At 45.3% G+C, this 23,536-nt stretch overlaps 9 protein-coding genes across 9 annotated transcripts, besides 3 other annotated features; 6 read left to right on the top strand and 3 right to left on the bottom strand.

Moving 5' to 3' along the window:
• Positions 1–1,560: 1,560 nt before the first annotated feature.
• Positions 1,561–4,595, top strand: TSTA_039720 (nitrogen assimilation transcription factor nirA, putative). The gene is made up of 7 exons (XM_002481166.1): positions 1,561–1,762; positions 1,814–2,017; positions 2,153–2,818; positions 2,867–3,018; positions 3,073–3,246; positions 3,299–3,655; positions 3,710–4,595. The coding sequence occupies exons 2-7, from the start codon at positions 1,865–1,867 to the stop codon at positions 4,335–4,337; spliced, it is 2,130 nt and encodes a 709-aa protein (XP_002481211.1). The 5' UTR covers positions 1,561–1,762; positions 1,814–1,864; the 3' UTR covers positions 4,338–4,595.
• A 618-nt stretch (positions 4,596–5,213) lies between these two features.
• Positions 5,214–5,549, top strand: TSTA_039710 (uncharacterized protein; the record flags this gene model as incomplete). The annotated part of the gene is made up of 2 exons (XM_002481165.1): positions 5,214–5,315; positions 5,436–5,549. The coding sequence occupies 2 exons, from the start codon at positions 5,214–5,216 to the stop codon at positions 5,547–5,549; spliced, it is 216 nt and encodes a 71-aa protein (XP_002481210.1).
• Positions 5,550–5,866: 317 nt separating this feature from the next.
• Positions 5,867–5,903: a microsatellite.
• A 410-nt stretch (positions 5,904–6,313) lies between these two features.
• TSTA_039700 (UbiA prenyltransferase family protein) lies at positions 6,314–7,304 on the top strand (the record flags this gene model as incomplete). The annotated part of the gene is made up of 2 exons (XM_002481164.1): positions 6,314–7,013; positions 7,063–7,304. The coding sequence occupies 2 exons, from the start codon at positions 6,314–6,316 to the stop codon at positions 7,302–7,304; spliced, it is 942 nt and encodes a 313-aa protein (XP_002481209.1).
• A 165-nt stretch (positions 7,305–7,469) lies between these two features.
• Positions 7,470–7,494: a microsatellite.
• A 369-nt stretch (positions 7,495–7,863) lies between these two features.
• Positions 7,864–7,895: a sequence feature (A-rich).
• Positions 7,896–8,705: 810 nt separating this feature from the next.
• Positions 8,706–10,030, top strand: TSTA_039690 (uncharacterized protein). The gene is made up of 3 exons (XM_002481163.1): positions 8,706–9,102; positions 9,165–9,606; positions 9,662–10,030. The coding sequence occupies exons 1-3, from the start codon at positions 8,996–8,998 to the stop codon at positions 9,845–9,847; spliced, it is 735 nt and encodes a 244-aa protein (XP_002481208.1). The 5' UTR covers positions 8,706–8,995; the 3' UTR covers positions 9,848–10,030.
• An 837-nt stretch (positions 10,031–10,867) lies between these two features.
• On the top strand, positions 10,868–12,561 carry TSTA_039680 (mannosyl phosphorylinositol ceramide synthase CSH1, putative; the record flags this gene model as incomplete). The annotated part of the gene is made up of 4 exons (XM_002481162.1): positions 10,868–11,123; positions 11,183–11,618; positions 11,679–11,834; positions 11,896–12,561. Exons 2-4 carry the CDS (start codon positions 11,304–11,306, stop codon positions 12,559–12,561), a joined length of 1,137 nt encoding a protein of 378 aa, XP_002481207.1. The 5' UTR covers positions 10,868–11,123; positions 11,183–11,303.
• Positions 12,477–15,141, bottom strand: TSTA_039670 (oxidoreductase, 2OG-Fe(II) oxygenase family, putative). Its single transcript, XM_002481161.1, has 6 exons — positions 14,928–15,141; positions 14,404–14,855; positions 14,059–14,345; positions 13,638–13,997; positions 13,514–13,582; positions 12,477–13,463 (listed from the first exon to the last, which is right to left on the bottom strand). Exons 1-6 carry the CDS (start codon positions 15,083–15,085, stop codon positions 12,732–12,734), a joined length of 2,058 nt encoding a protein of 685 aa, XP_002481206.1. The 5' UTR covers positions 15,086–15,141; the 3' UTR covers positions 12,477–12,731.
• A 1,128-nt stretch (positions 15,142–16,269) lies between these two features.
• Positions 16,270–18,334, top strand: TSTA_039660 (MFS alpha-glucoside transporter, putative; the record flags this gene model as incomplete). The annotated part of the gene is made up of 6 exons (XM_002481160.1): positions 16,270–16,494; positions 16,580–16,879; positions 16,971–17,396; positions 17,459–17,921; positions 17,992–18,162; positions 18,252–18,334. 6 exons carry the CDS (start codon positions 16,270–16,272, stop codon positions 18,332–18,334), a joined length of 1,668 nt encoding a protein of 555 aa, XP_002481205.1.
• Positions 18,335–18,720: 386 nt separating this feature from the next.
• Positions 18,721–20,746, bottom strand: TSTA_039650 (gram-negative bacteria binding protein, putative; the record flags this gene model as incomplete). The annotated part of the gene is made up of 7 exons (XM_002481159.1): positions 18,721–18,892; positions 18,951–19,051; positions 19,119–19,208; positions 19,279–19,465; positions 19,534–19,620; positions 19,737–20,152; positions 20,300–20,746. The coding sequence occupies 7 exons, from the start codon at positions 20,744–20,746 to the stop codon at positions 18,721–18,723; spliced, it is 1,500 nt and encodes a 499-aa protein (XP_002481204.1).
• An 879-nt stretch (positions 20,747–21,625) lies between these two features.
• On the bottom strand, positions 21,626–22,704 carry TSTA_039640 (uncharacterized protein; the record flags this gene model as incomplete). The annotated part of the gene is made up of 2 exons (XM_002481158.1): positions 21,626–22,013; positions 22,085–22,704. 2 exons carry the CDS (start codon positions 22,702–22,704, stop codon positions 21,626–21,628), a joined length of 1,008 nt encoding a protein of 335 aa, XP_002481203.1.
• Positions 22,705–23,536: the final 832 nt, after the last annotated feature.

The following is a 23,536-nucleotide window of genomic DNA, read 5'->3' as shown; positions in this document are numbered from 1 at the left end:
ACCCAACTGAATCTCTATTTTGCCTATTCCTCGATTTTTCTTACACGTAAACTTTTCTGTGCTCTCGTGATCTTGATTAGGTCTGTCGCTTTTGCCTCATTAGTGACACGTCCCATTTTCCCTTTTCCGACTGCCGCATAGAGAAAGGTGCGGTGTAGGGCGACTAATCATGGCTAGAGACTATAATCAAGAGTCTGGTAATTATTAGGTACAGTAGCAACCAGTCCTGATCATGCATATGCCACATCATTACATAGACATGCCTAATCGAGCGGCCCACTAGTGACCACATGCACGTAGTGGATGTCAATCAACTAGAATCCTGCTGCATCTTGGCTATTGGTATCCACTTGATCAACTGAAAGGGAGCCTTCTATGAAAAGTCCATACTTAAGCATATTCCGCTAGGTGAAGCAAGTGAAAGGAATTGACAAGGCGAGCCATCTTCTCAATTCTAACCTGGAACTGGCTTAAGTCGTTTGGCATACGTACGTAGGAAGGGTTTGATCAACTCAATCCCGCCTCCCAATCTTATGCCCTCCCCCACCGGCTCCATCGCTTTTCCTTGCGGCCATCTCGTTGACACATGTCACATATAAATCCGTACAAAGTAAAACGTCAGATGCGGTGTGCAATAAAGTTATTAAACAGAATTTTTATAGCCGATGAGGTCGGAAATAATTCCCAATCTAATCAAAAAAAGAATTAATTCTCCAGTGCTCCATTTCACGTGGGACAAACCCAGAAAATAATGGAAATTGAACCCAGTTCTCGGTACTCAAATATCGGGATTTGCAAATGAAGGGCTCCTTCGATTCAAGATGAGCGGACTCTGTGGAGCAGCTGTCTTGATTTTAATCTGCTTTAGGCTTTAAAGACGTTAACTGACGATTCAACTGACTCGGTGGTTATCGCCTTTGCGATTTTTTTCTCGACCCCTCGAATTTCTGGGTCTGGTCTATCAATCTCTGTTTTCATTTTCTCCTTTCTGCCCAGTCTCCGATGTTTGTGTCCTTGTCAAGATACGCGCATCTCTTCATTGTTTTCATGTGCCGCCCCGGAAATAGTCTCGCATATCTCCAACGCATCATAACTTGTGGATTAATCGACAAGGGCAAGACAAGGAACGAAAGCTGTCAGCCTATCAACTTGCCAATCTACCAGCTTGCCAACTGCCACGTACTTTATACTTGCCAACCCGGGGTTTGAGATTAAGCCTAAAACGTACATAGGTACCTTTTTGCAGTCCTGTTGGTTGCTAAACTCGGTCTTGATCAAAATTACTGGTTTTGTTCGCGACTAGGAACGCCATTCATCACGCGGGCTCGTACTTGTTGTTTGTCACGAATGAGAATTCGGTCTGCTGGCCTTACTATAGCAAAAGTGCAACGTTGGTCATCTCTTCCTTCTCGCTCATGACTGGGCAATCGAATTAAGCTGTCAATTAGCGTCCGCCTCTATCTATACCTAATTGTGACGGTCTACTTATTCTGCTTTTGCATCAGCTATCAGCATCATCACTGCCACTTGACTGACTGGAACGCCCTTGGGACTTCTCAGAGCAGTGGCAACCCCTGTCCAGCACGACTTTAATCTGTATACATATAACTAACGGCCTATCAACATCATGATCTAGCATCACGCGGAAATTGTACATGGATGTATATCAAAGAAGTGTCCTGAGCGTTTTGACAGGGACTAACTTGGCAGACTGTATCCATGCTTCATCGAAATACCAAACCATAAAAAGAAGCTCCATAGGGTTCGTTTCTTCGTCTCCACGGTTGGCAAATGCTAACTACAGCGATAACAGAATCAGTATTCTCGCGCATATCGTGACCGAAACTCCCATGACTTAGACCAAATGTCCAACGACAGATCGAAACTGCACCATCTGGTGCCTGCGCCCTGGGGTACGAATCCGGACGGCGAACGGAGTCAAAGTGGTATACCGCGTCGAGTCCGACCCAAAAACGCATCTCGTGCATGCAACGAATGTCAAAAACGAAAAATCAAGGTTCGCAAATGCACTCTGTTTGTAATCTCTCGAGATTTCTGTTTTATACTTATACAATGGGATCCAAATGGACTAATAGTAAAACCTTTCTCCTTTCCTTTTTGGGATTTGGTCTTGTTTTACTTTGGGAAATAGTGCATCGGTTCAAATCCTTGTAAGAACTGTCATGAAAACTCTTTATATTGCGAAATCAACGACGAGACGGACGGACGGCGGAGATTTGCACTTAAGCGGAAAGTAGAAGATCTCGAACAGGATCGGCATTTCTTATTGGGGTTGGTTGAGGCGTTGCGAGATGACGAATATCATGCCATGCAGCTTTTTAACTTGATTCGAAGCAATTCGTCTCTCGACGACATTCGGGCTGCTGTACATGATCGCATGGAACGAGTACCTAATGCCGGTTCGATGCCAACGACGTCGACGTCTGCACCCGAATCGTCCAGCTGGGGTCTATCATCCTCCGCGGCGTCATCGGTGAGTCCGATGCCATCTAATAGCAGTCAGATGGATATACAACTATATTCTTCAACGTCTGACACGAACTCCACAACCCGAAAGATCATGAATATCGACCGATTGACGGATATCCCCCTGTTCGAACTAACTGCCAAACCATGGACGGAGGTCACGACTGACGACGGGTTTGTGTCTCATTTGGTATCTTTGTGGTTGACGTGGGATCACGTCTTGCGGGATTGGATTGATAAGGACCTGTTTATTGCGGCTATGAAGGCAGGAGATGTCAACTCTCCATTTTGCTCGCCTTTCTTGGTTAATATTATTCTAGCTGAGGCCTGCGTGAGCTTTTTCACTTTCTCTTACACAGTTTAGAGCTGACACTTTCAGTGCTATTCGAGTTACCCAGAAGCGTTCATCAATCCGGCCAATCTTTCGTCACGAGGACAGCACTTTTATAATGAAGCCAAGAGACATTTGGATGCGATGGAGGGGCGCATCGATTTGACGACGGTGCAGGGATTGGGTATTCTGTTCCTAAGGTAGTACCCTGCTTTCATCACGACGGGGTTGTATAGACGGTCTGACTTGAAAAGTACATGCTTGATGGGCAAGGATCGGGTTGGTCAGAACTACTTGTCTCAAACGATCAATTCGGTTCGAAGGCTGGTTGGCCGGGCCGATGAGTTCATTGCGCAAGCCGGATCACAGGCAAATGAAATGGAGAGGTCAATAGGGCTTTGTGCCCGAGGGATATTCAGTTTCCTCACGTAGGTTTATCTCAGATGCTACGCAGTTCGTCGAGAAGCTAACGTGTCACAGTCTTGCAGGTCTCGCACTGCACACGCCGATTTCAATGCGGCCACCCAAACAAGCATATTTGCCAATCGTTCACCACTCCACAGATATATGGATGACCTACCCATACCGAACTCAGCCCGTCCCAGCACATCGGAACTGCGTACACAACCAGTCGTTTGATCTGCATCTCATCATGTACGACGTCAGACGATTCGTTGATGCCGGTGAACAGGATGAGCAAGTACGCAATGCATGCTCCTACTCCGAGGTTAACCGGGCTACGAGCTCGTTTTATGAGCGTTTGGTACAGTGGCATCATAATCTGCCGGAATGTATCAAGGAAGGACAAACTTGGACCCCGGCAGTCATAGGGCTTCAGTATGTATACTTGACCCTGTACACGAAGAGGCAGCGGACTAATGTCTCGAACAGCATGTACTACCACGTCTACATAATCACAATCTTCAGTTACCTCAAAGCCCACCCTTCCACACCAGCGAACGTCGCGTCGACCGCGCAACAACAATGCATCGCGTCCGCACTAGCTGTGCGCGATTTGATGAATATTTACCGCTCTAGATGGCGTCGGATCGAATACCAACCCGTCGACTACATGCAGCTCACAACCGTCTGTCTATTCACTTTACTGGAAGATCTCACTTCTCCGGGAAGCAGCCAAGCGTTTGTCGATCTATCAGTGATAGCACGCTCGGCGGCCCGTCGGTTCCAGCTTGCTCGAGGCATGTTCCGACTCGTGCAACTAACGGCACGACAACAGAACATCACTCTACCAGAGGAAGCGCAGCCCCTGTATCAGGAATTTGAAATTGAATGGATTCGAGCGGGAGGCGTGGAGCAGTTTAGTAGTTCATATCCGAACTTTTCGCTTTCGATGAGATCACTTGCGGCAAGGAATAGTCCGCCACAGGATACCGGCGACGACAACGACAGTACCAAGCGTGGGATGGATAAGCGATCTGACCTGTCATTGAGCAATGCAGAGTTGGATTCGTTCTTGAGGAAGTGGGATGACGCGTTAAAGATTGACAATGAGATATGATTGTCTGATTCCGAATTTGGGCAGAGACCTATTTATGCAAGGGCAGTTGATGTTAACATGTGGAAGACGTGTCAATCAATTATGAACAAATTCTGCATGCTGCTAGGACTCAAACAGTGCGACGGGAAGAGCCTGGAGAATGGCCGGTTTCTGTGAGACGGCTATCCCTATGAATGTCACACGATGTCGCTAAATATAAGATAAAACACTGTATCAACAAGTATCTCAGTTTTAGACAAAGATGCAACAGTTCAAGCCTGCATCTGAAATCTCTTCCTTTTTGTCTCTTGTAAGATCGAATGCAGGTACATTCGACCCGTCCGATTGCAAAGTGACACAGCTGCCTCGTGTACTGCTCCCCTGGAATAGTTAGATGACTGATTCGGATAGAGACATCCGGAACCCTAGCTCCCCTGTTTAGGAAGTTATATGTATCGCCGTATTGGTATCGTCAATACCCTATTGTGACCACGTGTAATCAGCGGAAGTGTCCTCGTCCGGAGGTATTTTATCTGTAACAAACTAGTGGCTAGACCCCTTCCTCTTTCGGCCTCTCTTCAAATGGAAGAATACCCGATTTTCTGATTGGCCAATTTTTACGGACGAAACTTGGAATCTTGGAAAGGGCCGAGCGAGAACCATGGTACATTAATCCCTTTTCGTTTTGTGCAACTGCATATCTGTATCTGTAATACAGAATCTGTTGATTGTTCATCCTCACCAAGTAACTTAGTATGTAGTATGTGCCTGTTGTACGTACTAATTTAGAGCGAGGAAATGCATGTTGAGATCATGCATCTACTGCGTCGATTACCTGCAAGCCATATTCGGTCTCTTTGTCTGTATTTCTTTATTTGATTCTGAGATAGTCAAAGAATGCGCAAAACAATACCGGGCAAGGGTAAAACACTTGCCATCGGACAAGTCACCGCAGACAGCACTGACTCGCGTCTCCTGTTTAAAGTTCTCCGCGGTAATGTACGTATTTAAAATACAAGGAGTAAGATGCGCCACATGGCCGCTAACCCATTTCTCTTTTCTTTCAAGTCTCTGCTCATTATTCAATGTAACACAGTACTCGACCTGTTATTTGTATAGGAACGAGCCTTTGACCACTTCCGACGACCGACCCCCAGCGTGCGCCCTTCTAGCCCCTACTTGGTCTCCCTGGGAACTCTCAAGTCCAAACAGCATCGCAGACCAAAGCAATGATCAATCTGATACCAAGTTATCTGTGGGACTGCTAATTCATTCGTCGATTTCATCCAGCCCGTTTTGTCGCATTGCCCGGCCAGATTCTCCACTCCCGATATTGCGCATCCTATAATCCCTCGTACTAACACGATATTCACAGTCTTCCATTTCTATTTTCCTTCCGGCCGGGTGGTAAAAGCATCCGAAAATCTGCTCTGGTCAACTCTCGCGACAATGATATCCAATCTCAACATTTATTAATTCCACGGGCGCGCGACCGATTACTTCCGTCGACCCTCACATCTCTCGTTTTGGCTTTGTTGCAGTAGAAAGGAAAAGAAAGAAAGAAAGAAAGAAAGGAAAAAAAGAAGAGGCACGTCCTATCCAAGACTATCTGCTACAACTCGGAACATTGAACAAAGAAATCGCATTCCGCAACAAGCGATACAAGTGGACTTTGGGACAAGACGAGCAAAAATACACCTACGCAGGAAGGATTCCAAACGAAATAATGCATATGAATATGGAGAAATGACACGCTCATTACCCTGATAGCGACACCATCCCTGCCCTTTCATTGTTCAGTCCACAAATTGTCAACCCGAATTCGTACAGAGCCCGCTTTTACATTTTCGGAGGTGTTAGTCATTGCTTAATCCGTCTCTCACTACATCACTTCGGATCATTAATAACCACCAGCATTTCATCCTTGACTTTTATCTACCAGCTACTCCGTCGATCGTGTCTCTTGTTCGAGCAGAGAGCAGCGCACTTACAGACAAATGGCGACTACAATGGAAAAGGTGTGGGAGATTGCCAAAAACGAGGCCAAGTTATGCTACGGTTTCATTCGTCGCGATGTTTCCATGGGCATGCTTCCTATTCCCGTCTTTACCACGGCTTCTCTGCTGTACCGCAATGCATCCGGGGAAGAGATAGCCGTTGCCATAGCCAGTGCGTACCCCAATCTGGCCCGTTTCATTGGAGTGCTGCTAACCTTTCGAAAAGAAACTCTCCTTCTAGGGTTGCTGTATCTCTATTCATTCGTCGTGGGGAACCAAATTTGTGGTGTCCAGGAAGATCAAATCAACAAACCAGACCGTCCCATTGCTGCCGGTGCAACGACTCTTAAAGCAGCCCGGATCCGATGGGCCGTCTTGACCATTCTCTATTTCTCCTATGGCTGCTATCTCGGCGTCGGCATCTGGTCTGCGATGTGGATTGCCATTTCATTCGCTCATAACTTTCTCTCTTTTGGCGATTTTGGTCCCACAAAGGATATGTGCATTGGTTTGGGCTGTATTGCTCAATTGACGGCTGCCTGGTTGATTGGTGGCGCTCCATACGAAGTGGGATGGAATTGGATCAAAATCATCGCACTGTACACCTTGTTTCCCATTCCCCTGCAAGACCTTCGAGATGTGCCTGGTGATTTGGCTGTGGGCAGACGCACCACTCCGATTCTCATGGGTGATATGCCTTGTACGTTCCTCCCTTCATATTTCTAGCTATTCGCACTAACCTGGGCCAGGCCGTATCTACATCTCATTGGGTGTTTTCATCTCCCAGTTCCTCCTTATCAAATACCGCATTTTGGACTACCGCCTTGACTGGTCTACTGTGACACTCTCTTCAGTCCTTGGCTTCCTCGCCCTTACCGTCATTTTCCGACTTTTCGCTTTCCGTGATGTTAAGAGCGATCGCTACTCGTATCGCCTATACACGGTAATTTACCTATTCCAGCCCTTGTCGGCATGCATTACTCTTCGATAATTTCTTTTTTCCTTGTTTTGTCCAGTTTCAAAGATATCCATCCGTGCCTTGTATTTTCCATCGATTTTGATGATGATATGATCTTCATCTCTCGCTTGCATTTTCACTCTGTTTTGGACTAGATAGACTCTCTACATACACAATCTCTCAATTCCTTTCTCTTCTCCCTCCCCCCCCCCCCCCCCCCCCCAAACATCAACCATCCAGAGATTTAATCTCCGTGTACTTGTTCTCGAAAGAGCGAATTCATTTGCATTCTATTTCCGTAGTATCGTTATTGGCGACTGACTATACCACGGTAATTTGATAATAGAGCATTGTTTCAATTAATGTGACCTCCTAATAGTATGTACATAACCTTGAAAATAACTCAACTAGCGAATTAAGGGATTAGTGGTCAATCTTAATCCTGGTGAACCCTGCAGATCAGACATGAACCCTAGTTCCTCTCCCGGCGCATCCATGTTACGCACGTACTTTTACAACAACGAACCACAAAGCAAGAATACAAGAAAGTCACTTCGAAGTCCGCCCCCGTTTAGTTCTAGCTTAGTTTTGTTTTTATTTTTTTATTTTATTTTATTTTTTTTTTCAGTCTATTTCCGTTGGAAAAAGTCTCTGATGTTTCTGGACCTTTGCCAAGATCCGATTGTCCTTATCATTTCGGTGTATAGTGACAGTGATAACCCGTACATGAACATGCATGTCAGAATTGAATTGAACTACATACATTGATGGGCTCGATTACGAGTCATGCAGATTAACTAATTGAGAATAGTATCAAGCTATTGACCCAGTCCCGCGGGTTTTAGGAATATACGTGTGTGGGAGATTGGAATAACATTGGACTGATAGGATGCGGTGCGACCTATCCTACTGCATAGCAAGTAACATCGCATGCGCTTGAACATGAGTTTGACGGGGGCAGATCTAGACTTCATGGCATGTTGTACAAAAGGAATGTCGGATATTTACAAGATTGGGTTCGTTCCGTCCTGTCAATAATGGATTGTTTATGCAACGATCGCTCAGTGGATATAGGTATGGTATGCGGACTGCATCGTCTACTTCATCTAGGTACATTATCAAATGTTACAAGCCATTAGCTGTGAAATAACCTGCGGACTCAAGTAATAATTCGACCGTAAGACATGAAGATATCTTCTCTGCCTGCTAGAAAGGGTCCTCCGTTCATAAGAGTCCTCAGTGGCAGACGCGAGGCCTATCAGTTAAGTCAGTAACCTGGCAACCTTAGAAAAGGGTTGTTTATATCTTAATATTTGCAAACGACAAATAAATAAATATTTTGTACACTTTGATACTACTGTATAAAAAGTGGGACAGGTCGCCGCCCGACCTTTCTATATATTATTTGTCTATTAGACTGCTATTCCATGACCCAATCTTCCAAAAGTTTGATCGATGGTAGTGTCGTAAGCATCTCAAGATCGCTCATAGCCTGCTGAAAGCGAATGAGCGCTTGCTTTTGCGATGACACAATACTCGTCCTGGATTACCAATCAATCTGAGTATATATATAACTATATGCTGGTACCCCGCATCTTCTTTCGACCTCCATCATTTCAAGGTTGAAGAACAATCGACCGAAACACGCAAAGATTATCATAATAGGTCTGGAATGATATAAACCTCTGGAGTGAAGCCTATTAAAACCACAGACATAGATAATAATGCCAGTTCCATTCCCCCCAGCCGGCCATTCCGAGGACGTGTGGCGGAGAGTCCGCGCAATCTTCAACGGGCAGATGGTGGTTGATGCAAATGTTCCTAAACTTGTGTAAGATCCTCAGTATCACGATTAAACAAAAGAGCGTTCGGTATTGACATTGTGCTTGGCAGATGGGAACACTCCTATTTCCCAATCTACTATTTTCAATCTGCCGACATTCGATCGGAATACTTGACTAACAAACAAACGGGCGAAGACGCCGACATATACGATTTGACAATCAACGGGAAATCCTCACCATCCGCTGTTAAACAATTCAAGTCAGGTGACTTGAAAGGCTACTTCAAGATCGAATCTGGCAAAGTCGATGCCTGGTTCGAGGAAGATGAACGTATCTTCGGTCACCCAAAGGACCCGTATAAACGGATCATTATCTTGCAGTCATCAAAAAAGGTTCAGATAGAGATCGATGGCGTGGAAGTGGCTAGCACGTCACGTCCGAAGCTGTTGTATGAGACTGGATTACCGGTCAGGATATACATTCCGCATACGGACGTTCGGTTGGATTTACTGGAAGATGATGTGGACAGGACGTCTTACTGTCCGGTCAAAGTGAGTATTACTTGACCCCCTTATATGTTTGCTACACTAAACACTTGCTTCATAGGGCGATGCCAGCTATTATGTCGTCAAATTACCCAATGGCGACCGGAAACATGGTCTGGCGTGGTGGTACAAGACACCAAAGATAGAGAGCGCAGGGATCGAAGGACATGTTGCGTTTTACGATGAAAAGGTCGATGTGCGGGTTGACGGCGTTTTGAATCAGAGACCGACAACGAAGTTCTCATGACCTTCGACCTGACGACCTTCGTTGGTGGGTGGAAGATGCTATTGCCTGAGTTTCGCAAATTGCCTAATCGGGAAACCGATTTCTAGTTTTGGTAATTTTCTGCTAGCGCTCGTGACGCGGCGCATGAGTGTCCCATCTGTAACCAGGAGAGAAAACGCTTTTCAATAATTGATGAATAACGGTACTGAATTTTCGTAGTTTATCGTTCAAACATCAGTAACTACAGAGTAACCGGCTTGCCAATAAAAGCGGCAGAGAGCGGCTTGGCCGGAGGCTTAGATTGCTTAGAGTTATTAGAGTCCTGCACGATCCATTACCGGCCCTCTGTAATGTCACACTCCTTTAAAAGACCTCGGGAGTCACGGACGTCAACGGAATACCGAGAGTACGGAAACAATAAAAACGCGAGCCGTGATGCTACTAATACCACGCTATCTATATACATAGTTGTAAATGATTGCCTTCATGTTCCGAGGTGTAAACTGCAGAGCTTAGCACAGACTTTCCGTGCGCGCAGCTCGGAGGCAATAGCTACATTGTTATGGACCGGTGGCGGCCATGTGGAGCAGAGGCTTAAGTAGTTAACAAATCCAACAAATTGGCACGATTTTTGGTGCGATTGACATTTCCCTTTAAATGATATGGCCAATGAGATGGGATTTCCATCATACTCACTCCGCGCGGTCCCTGAGCGAGGGATCTAGTTTCTAGCCATGCATACAATATTGCGCATTTGACCCGCCAAAGGAACGGCCAACGAGTTACGACTGGATGAAGAGAGAACGGACGAATAACTTGGGGCAGTTGGAAAAAAAGAATTTTGGAAAAGGAGTCTGCACTGGTAAAAGGGGAACGAGAGATCTACATGAAGTCGTCATGATTTACGTGTTTGCTACAATTTCGTCAGAGGGATTCTTTTCCGAAACTCTTTCCTGATGCTTTTCTGTGCTTGGCTTTTGACGTGCCCCTCCTCTTTTTCTTTGAACTGGACTTGGTCATTCCTTTTGCTACGTCTCAGAGCGTTGCAGACTATCTCTCATCTGCATTTGCGACAGGGAACAGACGTTACTCTACAGCAGATCAAACGCGACACCAAATAAAAGTATAGACGATACCACTAATATTAATACCCACGAGTGCTTATTTGGAGCCGGTTTTTTAGACGTCATCTTTGTCGACTATTCATAGAGAATACATATCATTTCGGAGAGAAAATTACGGACAGATTTTCTACATGAAGAAGCGCGCGCCATAGCGTAACAAAGAAATAAACCAAGTAAGCCCGGCAGAGAAGGAGCAAATGAGAAACAAACTGACAAAGCATCATTACTTTAGTTTGACTTGTCGCATATGCTGTTGAACATACGAGGTTGAGGCTGTTGAGGCTGTTGAGGCCTTGAACATATGACTACCACACAATACACTTAATTCACTCTGAGCGAAATAACCTTAAACCATGAGCCATCTCCGAATCAGACCGCTAGCCGGCATCCTCGTCCTACTCTGCATTTTATACGTTTTGGTTTCGAACATCTTTAATTTCAGTCGCATCTTCTCCAGTCCGCACTCGGGGATCTCATTAAGCCAGTCGGCCATCAGAACAGCATACTACAACCACACAATAAACCGGACGCACGAAGCAGTGATTCCACGCAAGATTCATCAGATATACCACGATTGGTCGGGTCAAGGGGGGAATGTACCACATACCGCGCAGTGGATGAGGTTAAGGGATAGTTGCATTAACCGCAATCCGGGTTGGGAGTATAAAGTATGGCCATTTACGTCAAGTGTATTGAAATAGGATAATGACTAAGGATTGGATGCACAGTTATGGAGCACGGCGGAATCTAGGGAATTTCTTCAAAGAGAGTATCCGTGGGTTCTGCCTATATACGACAGCTATCGGTATCCCGTTCAGCGTGTGGATACGCTGAAATACTTTATCATGAGGCATTACGGTGGTATCTATGTTGACATGGACAACGTATGCTCGTACTGACTTTGTTCTTGTCATCATTTGAGATAGCCGTTAACAAATGCGATAGGGCTGCCTCGAATCTCTCGAACCACTCCGCTACTATCCGGCCTTCGTGACCGACGGTATTGAAGGCCCCCTTTTCATCAACATCCTGGGCGCCGTGCCTCATCATCCCTTCTACGAATATCTCACCAATAATTTATGGACCTACAACTTGTTCTACTATCCGCTCCCTTATCTCACAATTAGCTACAATTCTGGCCGATGGTTTTTCACGTCTATGTGGGAGAAATATCACGATAGAGTGAATTGGATGAATTGGAATCTGATTCATTCTGCTGGGGAAGGCGCCGATCAGATCCATGCATCGAAAATAAACGAGAATCAACTCTATCGTGTCGTTATGGAGAGTCGCCGGGGCGCCGAACCATGGGTATTTTGGAACGAAGGCGCAGGGTTGACATGGCAAGATTGGGATTACTCGATGTTTTCTTCTATCGGACAGGATGCAGCAAAAATAATACGGATTGCTACTGCGGTGACGATTAGCCTTTCGATACTGACTCCACTGGTGATTTGGAGATGTTGCTGTAGAAGTAGAAAGGCTAAGCATAATACTACGGGAGGATTGAAGACGGTTGCAGCGTTACTTACGCCGGTTTTGTCGCCAGTTTTGGGGTCGAGGGAGAAGAGGGCTGATTACTTCATCAAGAAAGGTCATGATATAGTATGAAGGTCGCATTCGTTATAGCCTCTTGTTTCATTTGCGAATCTGAAATTTGTTGTTTTACAAGATATCCCTTGCTGCATGTTGTGATTACTGTTGTGGGAGCGTTGGCTTCTATACAAAACCCGATGACAAGTCTCTATATTCACATGACAAAAATATTCTCACTATAGTGCTCATTGGTACTTATCCTTCTGTGCTTGTAACGCTTGAGCTAATAAACCCGGATACCATCGTTGCGCTACATCTTGATGACTGGTGATACGTGCAATCAGTGTGCCTTCGCCAATGTTGCCATTAAACATCTGGTTGAATGTTGCCTCGGCATCGGACCGCACTTTTTCATCTTTGACAAGATCCTTGATATGTTGTGGAATGCTTATATTAATCTTCTCCATGCCCAAATCGAGGCTGACGCCCTGAAAAATTGCAAATGAGTATCGCGGACCCAGTGAGTTACCCTGTGCATCCTTATAGTTCTCCGCGCGGAGGTTCACGCGATGCGTCGTTGCTGTACATACGCCACCGGTGATAGCCTCGAGTGCGCGGCCGATATTGATTACCAGGGTACCGGGGATGGGTTTCACAGGCAACCATGTGCCGGCTTTATTTTGTACCTCAAGGCCAGTATGAGGGGTGCCCTGCATGAGGAATGTTAAGAAACAAGAGTCTTTGTGCGGACCAACTCCCTGTACATCTTCGTTTGCTTTACTGTTTATTGGTTCTGGATATTTTATCAGTTTCAATTTGTTCTGCTGAGGATAATCAAAAAACTGGTCGAAAGCGGTGGGCGGCAAATCCAGTGCTTCAGCAACGAGTGATTTGAATGACTCTGCGAGCTTATCAATATGGTCCATGTAGCTTTCTATGGCAGCACGGAAATGCGGCAGTGCTTTTGGGTCAGGCCACTGCATATGTCAGATCTGGCCACATCATGAGAAATTTTGGACAACCATACCTGGTTAGGACCTCGAAGGTTGCGGTAAAGCGGTTCCTCCGGACCGGGAGCAGGAAGTTCAGTTGCAAACTAGATATACAGGCCAATTAGTAATAGAAGAGAAAGGAGGGTGCGATGGACGCACATCGAACTGTTCTCTATAATCATTTTTCAATGCAGTGATTTCCTGCCCTAAGCGTGCATAGCCCAGGAAATGTTTACTGTTTACCATCTCTATTTCCAGCTTCTTCTCCAAGGGCAAATTGAACAATGCAATTGACTGTTTGGTAAATTCGCTTTGCACATCATCTGGAACACCAGTATTCTTCAGATAGAAGAAACCAACATTGACAATTGCTGCTTTTAGCGCCTTCAAGAATGCTGGTCTGGTGGACGGTGAGGCAGCTTCAGCATAGTCTATCACTGGAACAGACGTAAACGCCCCTTCTTTGACTATATTGTTCGTGGTAGCTCCGTTCGAGCTGAATGAAGCCGCTTTATTTATCTAGAGTAATGATAAGTTAACAGTCCGCCTATCACGCACCTTTATGCTTACCGGGACGTACCAACTTCTTGAGAAATGTCTTTCTCTTTTCCCATAGAGTCCCAGCATTCAGTGAGAACTCGTAATTGTGACCACCACGCGGCAGGATAGCCGAATCAACTTCAGGTGCATTCGTGAACCTGGAAACTAAGTTATCGAAGATGGGACGAGCTTCTTTTTCGTTCCCCCAGACGATCTCTGATTCAGCACAGAGGTACTGGACAGGAACCCTAATGGCTGGGTAGACTCTATTTACCAAGTAATCGTAAAATTCATCAGAAGAAAACTCTCGGATCTCAGATTTGATCCCTATTCGCTACACATTAGTTTCTCATGGAAATAGGCGACAGCGGAACAAATAACTCACCTGGCTCAAATACTTGTGCAACGAGCTCCGGTTCCAAAGCATCCAGGTTTAACCATTCCACTTCACCCATAAACTTCCGGATATTCTCAGGATTAGTCTCGACGACATATCGTGGATTGGATGGTTCTGGATCAGGATCAACGAGCAAGATTTTCCTGTCCGGCACAGGCGCACAACCCAATGCGCTAACACCTAACAGTGGCAGTCGGTCTTGAGCTTCGGCGGTGATCGACAATGAAAAGGCGCCACCAAGCGAATGGCCGAACAGAACAATACCGCCGTTGCAATGCCTTGCCGACGATTTCTCGGTGTATACTTTCTCGATGAAGTCGATGAATACGGGAATCGAATCGGTCATCGGTTTCTCTGAGGCGGGAATGGCATTACCGGCGTAACCAGGGCGAGAAATATTAAGCACGTCATGGCCGAGGCTGTGGAAGTTTTGCACGACCCTTTTATATCGTTAGATTCTTGTCGATTCTTCCATCACCTTTTCCGGGCAGGGAGTCATGGAGGAAGCGTACGAAACAGCAGAGTTGTCAAAGTAGGCAGCAGTCGTACCACCGCCGTGAAGCAAGACGACTAAGGGCAGAGCGCGGTCTTGGTCGCCCCGCTTGAACAGTCCATATAGTTGCAACCCATTCTTCTCGAATGGAATTTTTTCATCAAATGTTGTCGCCATTGCTATGAAAATAGGACCGAAGGAATAGACGTGGTTAGAAAAGAAAATGAAGAGGTGAAGGAGTCATGGATGTCCCCGCATTCATGGTCAGTAATTGTTTTGATCACAGCTATTATCAGTCGGACCTGTTAGTGCCGATTCGGCAAATCACACCATTTGGGGGGAAATGGTGCTGATTTCTTTTCCTCTCTTTCTTATCTTCCTTTTTTGCGAGCAAAATGCTATTCCAACATAAGAAATTGTCTAAGATGACTTGTCGCCGCAGATAAATATACAAGTGCACAATCCGAATGTAGAATGAATAGCCCAGGGAATAACAACAACCCTAACCCTGACCCTCATACCATCCCAAACTTCCGAAACGGGCTTTTCTTGACATGCATCAGTAGCCCTATTGAGTGTTGGTTTCAAGGTGATCGTACGTACGCACTACCGGACGACCTTATCTAACTCGATTTCAGATATTTACATACAAACTCAAAAAATCCTACATGTCCACGTGCTCTGAGACAGAACTGACAAATTAGGTAGCTGTCCACCCCCGCCGGAGTTTGTCCTCGAACGATCATATACCAGTTTAGGACTTGTAGTTACAAGTCGTGCGATTTTGGAACGATGAGATTATATCCGGTCAGCTTCAAGTATTCTCGTGGCGCCTGCAATCATGCATGGGTTATACCGGCACTCGTTTGTCCTTGAGACGAAAGAATAAGTCGCCGAATAAGCAAGCATGATGATTTACAACCGTTACCTATTATATTTTTGATATGCCAGTCATCGCTAACCATACTCCGGCCTCGATCTCCACTTTGCGCTCCGGCATAACGGGGGAAATCTGGGGTAAGCAGCGCTTACACTGAACAGGAAATCATCGTGCAGCTCCTTCTGAATGACTAGTCAAGTCTGGACTTGACTTAACTTATCTACCAAGCTTTATTGGTTGTAATAACAAGCTGGGGTACGTTCTGGGGATATTTATCCCCATCTTCATTGTTCTCCGGCGGAGTTGTCACTCATCTAGGTCGCCTGCTCAGTTATTTAATGACTCCCCGCCCAGCATTTTTGATATTCTGCTATAGTGAACCAACTGCTCATGTCTACTGCTTATTCACTTTGATGAGACTCATGAGCTGTCATTTCGAAGCAAAATTTTGGACTGATATACACCCCCCAGCTCAGCCAAAATGACAGCGACGGGCAACGAAGTAATCGGTTTGACAGATCGAGAATTGAAGAATTTCTCTTTGGATGATCCTGGATCCGTCAATCTTATTCTTCATGCACAAGAGAGCGATGCGGCTGATCGAAAATTGACGATTCGTCAAGCCTTGGCTAAATACCCTAAAGCTGTCTTTTGGGCTATGTTCCTCTCAACAAGTCTCATTATGGAAGGATACGATGTCGTTATAGTAAGCTATATCCATACCTTTTTTCCTCTTTAAAATGCGACAGATCAGCCACCGAAGACATAGCACTAATGTTGATTTCATCTAGATCACGTCGTTCTATGGCCAATCTCAATTTCAGAAACGCTTTGGATCCTTCTCCCCAAACACTGGAACTTGGTCCATTTCTGCTGAGTGGCAGTCAGGACTCAGCAACTCATCCTCAGTTGGCCAAATGTTTGGACTCTTGCTCAACGCCTATGCCCAGGACAAATTCGGTTGCAGACACACAATGATGTTTTTCATGGCATGGATGGCTGTCATGATCTTCATTCCGTTCTTCGCGCCCTCTCTTTCCGTTCTAGCATTTGGAGAAGCCATGTGTGGAGTATCATGGGGAGTTTTTCAAGTAGGGTACCCATTTAATTCCTGCTTTTACATTCTCCCAATGTATCCTATACTGTTATGGCTAGGCCACAGGCTCACATCATCCTCAATAGACCCTTTCCACTACTTACGCATCCGAAGTTGTCCCAACGGTGTTGAGGCCATACGTAACCGCTTATGTCTGCATGTGCTGGGGTGCTGGGATTTTACTATCTTCTGGCGTCGTTCGTGCAGTGGCTGGAATTGAAGGCGATCTTGGTTGGAGATTACCCTTCGCTATCCAGTGGGTCTGGCCAGTTCCTCTTTTCATTGCAGCCTACTTTGCACCAGAGTCTCCATGGAATGCTGTTCGGCGAGGGAAGATTGATCTTGCACGGAAGAGTTTGATGCGTCTCCGTGAAGATTCTCCCGCGAAAGAGAGAGAGGTTGAAGCAACGCTTGCATACATCCAGCATACTACACAGCTCGAAATGGAAGAAACCGGAGATGCCAGCTTCCTAGAGTGCTTTCAAGGGGTGAACTTGCGACGAACTGAAATCGTGAGCTTGTTCTTAGTGACCTGCAAACTTCATGAGTAGTGCTAACAGCGAACATTTTACAGAACTGCGTGGTGTGGGCGGCACAAATCCTCTCTGGTAATGCTATCCTCGGTTACTCTGTCACCTTTCTAGAAGCAGCAGGGTTTTCCGAGATTCAAGCCTTTGACTTGAATATCTCGCTTTCGGCATGCTATATAATTGGGGGAATAATTTGTTGGCTCTTATTCCCACACCTAGGAAGAGCTACAATCTATATGGGAGGGCTCACATTCATGTTCTTTTGCCTCGTCGCGATCGGCGGCCTGGGATTCTCGCACAGCAAACATGCCGACATCGCCGTGGGAGTTCTCCTGGTCATATCGACGCTTTGCAATATGATAACAGTTGGACCAGCCTGTTATCCAATCGTGGCGGAAACTCCTTCTGGAAGATTGCGATATAAAACGATTGTCATTGGACGATTTGTGTATAATCTTACCCAGATATTCAACAATTCAGTGACACCGCGCATGATTCAAGCGTCAGGTTTGTGTTTTCTGCTATATGAACGCAAGTGAAGTTTTAATTGCTAACTTTTGGACTATTTTCCATTTAGCGTGGAACTGGGGCGCAAAGGCAGGTTTATTCTATGCAGGAACCAATCTTTTATGCAACATATGGTGCTGGTTCCGACTCCCTGAAACCAAGGACCGTAGCTTTGGCGAGATCGATCTTTTGTTTGAGAATCACGTTTATGCTCGGAAGTTCAAATATATAAAAGTGGATCGTAAGTTTATTCTAGTCGATGTGTCCGGGTCATTTTTATGACCCTCATGTTCTTGTTTGACGCCGAGCTAATGACCACCCTTCTAACAGAGTTTGCCCATCAAAACTTTGAAGAGAGTCAATTCCATGAAGAGAAAAATGGTGCGACTCATGTAGAGAATGAAGTCGTCTAAGGAGCCTTGGATGGGCCTTCGTTGATTTGGACATAATTCGCATCTGGTGCTGTTTAACATGTACATTTTTACATTTACTAGGGGGCTACATTAGCTTTCCCATATATTTGTACCTGGTATTAATCCATCCATGAATATGTTTGTTTCTACGGTTTTTAGTTAGAAGGAAGGTAGTCGCAGTGCTGAAATCGACTTTCGCAGAGATCTAGAGAATGGAATATCATTCATTGTAAGGGGGATAGAAACCACACAAGTCAAGTCTCACATACAACCAGGAAATGTGACAAGTTGATATGCACAGGAATTATTATTAGTAGCAAATGTTTACCAAAAGAGAAATAAATACTGAAATATGACTAGTCAAGGATACAGCAAACGACGAAGAACTACTTCGGAGGAGACGTGCATAGACCGCGTTGAAACAGCTTCACACTCTGGACCGACAAACCTCGAGTATCACCTTCTCCCCAAGTCGACTCCCAAGCAGAAGACGCATTGTAGAACTGTGCCATAGCCGTATCCGATCCATCAATCCATGGTTTGCTGCCATATCCATCTCTGTTTATCTACGGTCAGTACCGGAATAGAATCCGAGGGTTGCGATCGAAGCACTTACTCAAAATATGAGTTTGTAGATCCCACAGCAACATTAAGAATGAGATAGAATGCTTGGTCGAAAGGAGTATTATATCGTTTCGTCCCCGACCAAGGATCAAGCTAACAATGGCGCATAATGTCAGTCGCGAGCTTATAATAAGTTATAATTGGGTAAGAATTGGCTCACAGGAATAGATCCATTCACACTCATGGTAGCAAACTTTCCTCTTTCGTACATAGTGCCATACTTCTTGCCAAAAGGGATGTACATCGATTGCTGGGAATGGATGTCAGTTCCGCTCTTTACTCCTTGACATCACGGTTGTTAGACTATAGATGTAACTTACTGCCAGGCGACTGTCCACCCAGGTGTAGATGTACTCGTCACTCCATTCCATTCCAAAGGTGTGATAATCGTCTGAGTAGTCCCCCCTCGTCATATACTTCACACCATTGGTACGCCAAAAAGCGTCCAAAACCGGGTTGGGTGCCCAGTGAAGAGTACCTCCGACAAGATTTCGACCACCCTCATATCTTTTCACAAGAGAAAGGTTAGAATAAGTGACATCCTTGTGCTCATGTTTCGGTTTGAAGATGCTTACAATCGTCCATCATTGCCCTTGGACTCCATGATATCAATTTCGCCACTAAGCGGCCATGCACCGTACATATCCTCCTCCGGCATCATCCTATAAGTTGTACGTTAAAAATAATAATCGACCCATTATGTGTAGGTAACAAGTCAGGTTAGAACTAGGTTCGGCCCGCGGGATCGGAAAATTGCGATTAGGGCTATGGAACATACCAGATTGCGGGCCATAACCAATCACCCCGTGGTAATTTCGCCTTGACCTCTACCTTTCCATATGTAATATTGTGCTTTCCCTTCGTTGTCAATCGCGCACTTCTGACAGGATTGATCATAGTGGCCTTGGTGATATTGCTGACGCGGACACAATCGGCCGCATCGTTCGCGGTACAGACACCCTGCGAGGTGAGATTCAACGTGTACCCGTTAAACAACTGCTCGGTAGTGATATCGGTGACATCTTTTGTGATCGTGGGCACGATGTGCAATCCTTTCTCGTTTGTATAAGCGTTTGCGGGGTCATTGGTGGTCCAGTCGAATGAACCAACACCGAATCCGCCCACCTGGATTTCGTAGTTCCAGTCATTTTCGTTGATTCCGTTGAGAAAGTCGTCTTCGAATATGAGGCAGTACTAGTAACCTGAGCGTTAGGATATATTCCGAATGCGACATAGAACTTATGAGTATTATAGATCGGGGAAGATGGGTAAGAAATGAAGCAGAATGGCAATTGGATTAAGGAGCGAGAGCAAAGCAAGTACAAAACTGTCAGTACTTACTGGAGGATTTTCCACACTCGCCCAACCTGAATAGATGATATATGCGCCTATGCCTAATCCTACTACAGTGAGTCCGATAAAGAAAATCTTATCCCATAGCATGCGAGGGTCTTTTTTAACGGTCCATGGCTTGTCGTATTCTCCTATTAGTCGGGCGGATTTGAATTTTCTCTGCCTAAGAGGTTTGGACTCTAAAATAAAAACAGTGTAAGTGTCAAAGGAACCCTGCAGATAGACAAAATGTGATTTTGATTTACTAAGAGAGTAGGAGGTGCTGGGTAGGAGTGTAGTACCTGTAAAGATAGAGTACTGCTGCGCTGAAGAGATAATAGATCTTTGATCATGAGGAGTAGAAAATGGATTATCAAATAGGTAGTCGTGAGTAATATTTTCCTCGCTTCGAGAATGATATTTCTCAGTGGTGATGGAAACCGCTGATTTCTCCATTGTTGCTACAGAGAAGTCCTCTTTCTGTGTATATTTCTTTCTGGCCGGTAAGCCCTAATTTGACAGCAGAATCGAGGAAGGTAACATGTTTTAACATAAGAAAATAAAATCTATGTCTAGGTCTATGGCAGCTAGCTAGTATTGTCCATTTGTCTGGACCATTTCTCCTCGCTCAAGATTGCCAAAAAAAAGTTTCTGATTTAAATGTAAACAGTCGCATACGGAAGCTGTCTTTTTTGGTCGGCCGTTCCCCAAGAAGAGTAATACGGAGTAAACACACCCAAAAATGGAAAGCAACGCTAATGAACCCTGTTACTCTGTAGCCGTATCAGTAGTTGGCTCTAGGAGACACTATCGGGGTGTTTAGGAAGTTCTCGGCTTACCGCTAGGTGACCTGGCCGAACGTGGCTGACACCAAGTGGATGATGTACCGAGATAGAACCACAGTATCTAAGTGTATAGATAGCCATGTGCCGAAAGAGACCAATCGAAAAGCATAATACGAGAGATACTGTGTAGCGTGCATTTTCGCTGCATTGAAACTATTACACAGAATATGGTGCCATGTACACATGTCTTGACGCTTGGTTTTATGGTATTATTGACCTGTACCACGTTCGAAGTATTATCTAACTTTCCATGGCCAGACCTGTAACTAAGTTATGGCGTATGTGATGATTCATAGGCTTGTGATTGTCTTTTCAAACTAAGCCTGCAGGTCCCAGGATCTGAGTCTGTTCAAGAGCCACAAAGATTAGAATCACGAGTCCAATAGGAAGGTCCCATGTCTCGCTAAGATTAGACATGTATAGTACCGTTACTAGAGTCGAGCCTGAAAACTACATAGTGACAAAAGAAATAAGGAAACAACTCTAAAATCTAGAACCATATACCAAAGTTAAAAACAGCAAAAGTCGTTATCAGCGCTTGTAGTCCGGATTTCCACGAATTAAGTTTATACCCGGCACCAGTGGAACCAGAATTCGTAGGGCTAGAGCCAGATGAAGACGAACTCGGAGAATTACCAGTGGCTGCACCACCCAGATACCAGCTTCCGATGTCTGTGAGCTGACCATCCTGGGTCAACATTGCCGCGTTCGGCCCAACATTAGAGACTGATGACCGGAACGACCCGAAGTATGAGTATCTTTCGATATAATCCAGCCGATCAAAGTACTCGGCTGATGTTTGGAAGAACGATTGGGTGGTCTTTAAATCGGAATGTGGAAGTGCGTATTCTGTTATCCAAATTGAAGTGTTTGGATAGCTATGTAACCATCAATCAGCATTCTCTAGGCAGAGGGTCAACAAGAGTGTATATTACAGTTCACCACGTACCTTGCAACTACCTGGCCGATATAACTCGCGAGGCCCTGGAAATCTCCATACCAATGCAAGGGAATAAAGTCAACCGTGCAATTGGTCCCTAAGGATGTGCAATTCGTGAAAAACTGGCTTAACCAACTGAGTCCATTTTGGCTTCCTGTCACAGAGGGAGCGCCGATCTTTATACTTTCATTCCGCAGAGGCTCAATGTCTTTTATCCAGATGCTGGCAGCGTCAGCTGGAGAAATCTCGCTCCCGCCTGTTGATGCTGATCCATCTGGTTCATTGAACGTTAAGATATGAGTTATGTTTCGGCCCGCTGTCATCTGCGATCTAATCTCTGAAGCAAATGCCGAGCTGTTTGCAGATCCCCAAAGCATTGGCACAAACTCGAACTCCGCCTGGGAGCGATTTGAGTACGCGTCTATAGGTATGTCCGTGTAGTCATAGTACCACGTCAAATCTGAGTTACCTTCAACCCATATCTGATCGTCGGACGAGTGTTCCGAAGAGATGTAGACGAGACCCCGTTTGCTTGAAGATTGAAATTTGGTGGTTCCTGAAACATCCAGAGATAATGCTACTCGTGCGATCGTCACAGCAGTCAGGATCTTCGACATGGAGGTCCTCATTTTCCTTTAGTCGTGTGAAAAGACATCAAAAGATATGCTCCAAAAGCTGGAATGATCGATCTGGGTAGCGAGGTTCGCATACCTATGTATTTCACCATGAGATATTTCTATTTTTTTCCCCATAAGTCTTTAAAAGTATCTTCATGAGTATTTGGTATCCACCAAATCCACTATCTTTACTTTCTTGTACTTAGTAGCGCGTCTGGGCAACATCCAGGATAAGGCTGGACAACACACAAGTCGTCGGCTAAAAAGTCGTGAAAGCGCTTGCATGATCCTTGGCTCCTTAAGCAGGATATCTAATCATCTAGTTAGCGCACGGATCTGATAGTGCCTAATCCTAATTATCCCATAGATGGGTCTAGTTTACCGAGAGGCTAAAGCCATGTCGTTCCTGAACTCATGCGTCCAGGTCTATTGGCTGGTTGGTTGCCACAACGGCCCAAGCCAAAAAGATATTTTTACTGACAGGAACTAACCAAAGTCAAACCAGCAGCCTTCCTCTAAGCCAACGTCGGATGGCTTGGTTCGAGATAAGAACCGGATGATCGTGGCTAAATATACTCGTACATTGCTATTCGTTCATTTTTGTCACCGGGAGGTCACTCTCAGATGTCTCTTGCATAAATTACACATACCAAGCACTTCGTGTATGGTACAACTCCCACCAAAAAGCGTCTGGCCATATTAGTCTTCAGCTATTTCGTTAAAAACAGCCGACCTATCATACCCAGTCCTCTTTAGTGCCAATAACACGAATCCATACAGAGCACCCCTGTCGGCCACGTTATCTACCATGCTGAAAAGCTTCAATCCTCGCCTTGTCCCCTCA

Source organism: Talaromyces stipitatus, genomic scaffold (assembly GCF_000003125.1).
Source record: "Talaromyces stipitatus ATCC 10500 scf_1105507295541 genomic scaffold, whole genome shotgun sequence".
NCBI lineage: Eukaryota > Fungi > Ascomycota > Eurotiomycetes > Eurotiales > Trichocomaceae > Talaromyces > Talaromyces stipitatus.
Note: the sequence above shows the minus strand (reverse complement) of the source record. Positions and strands in the feature narration are given on the sequence as shown.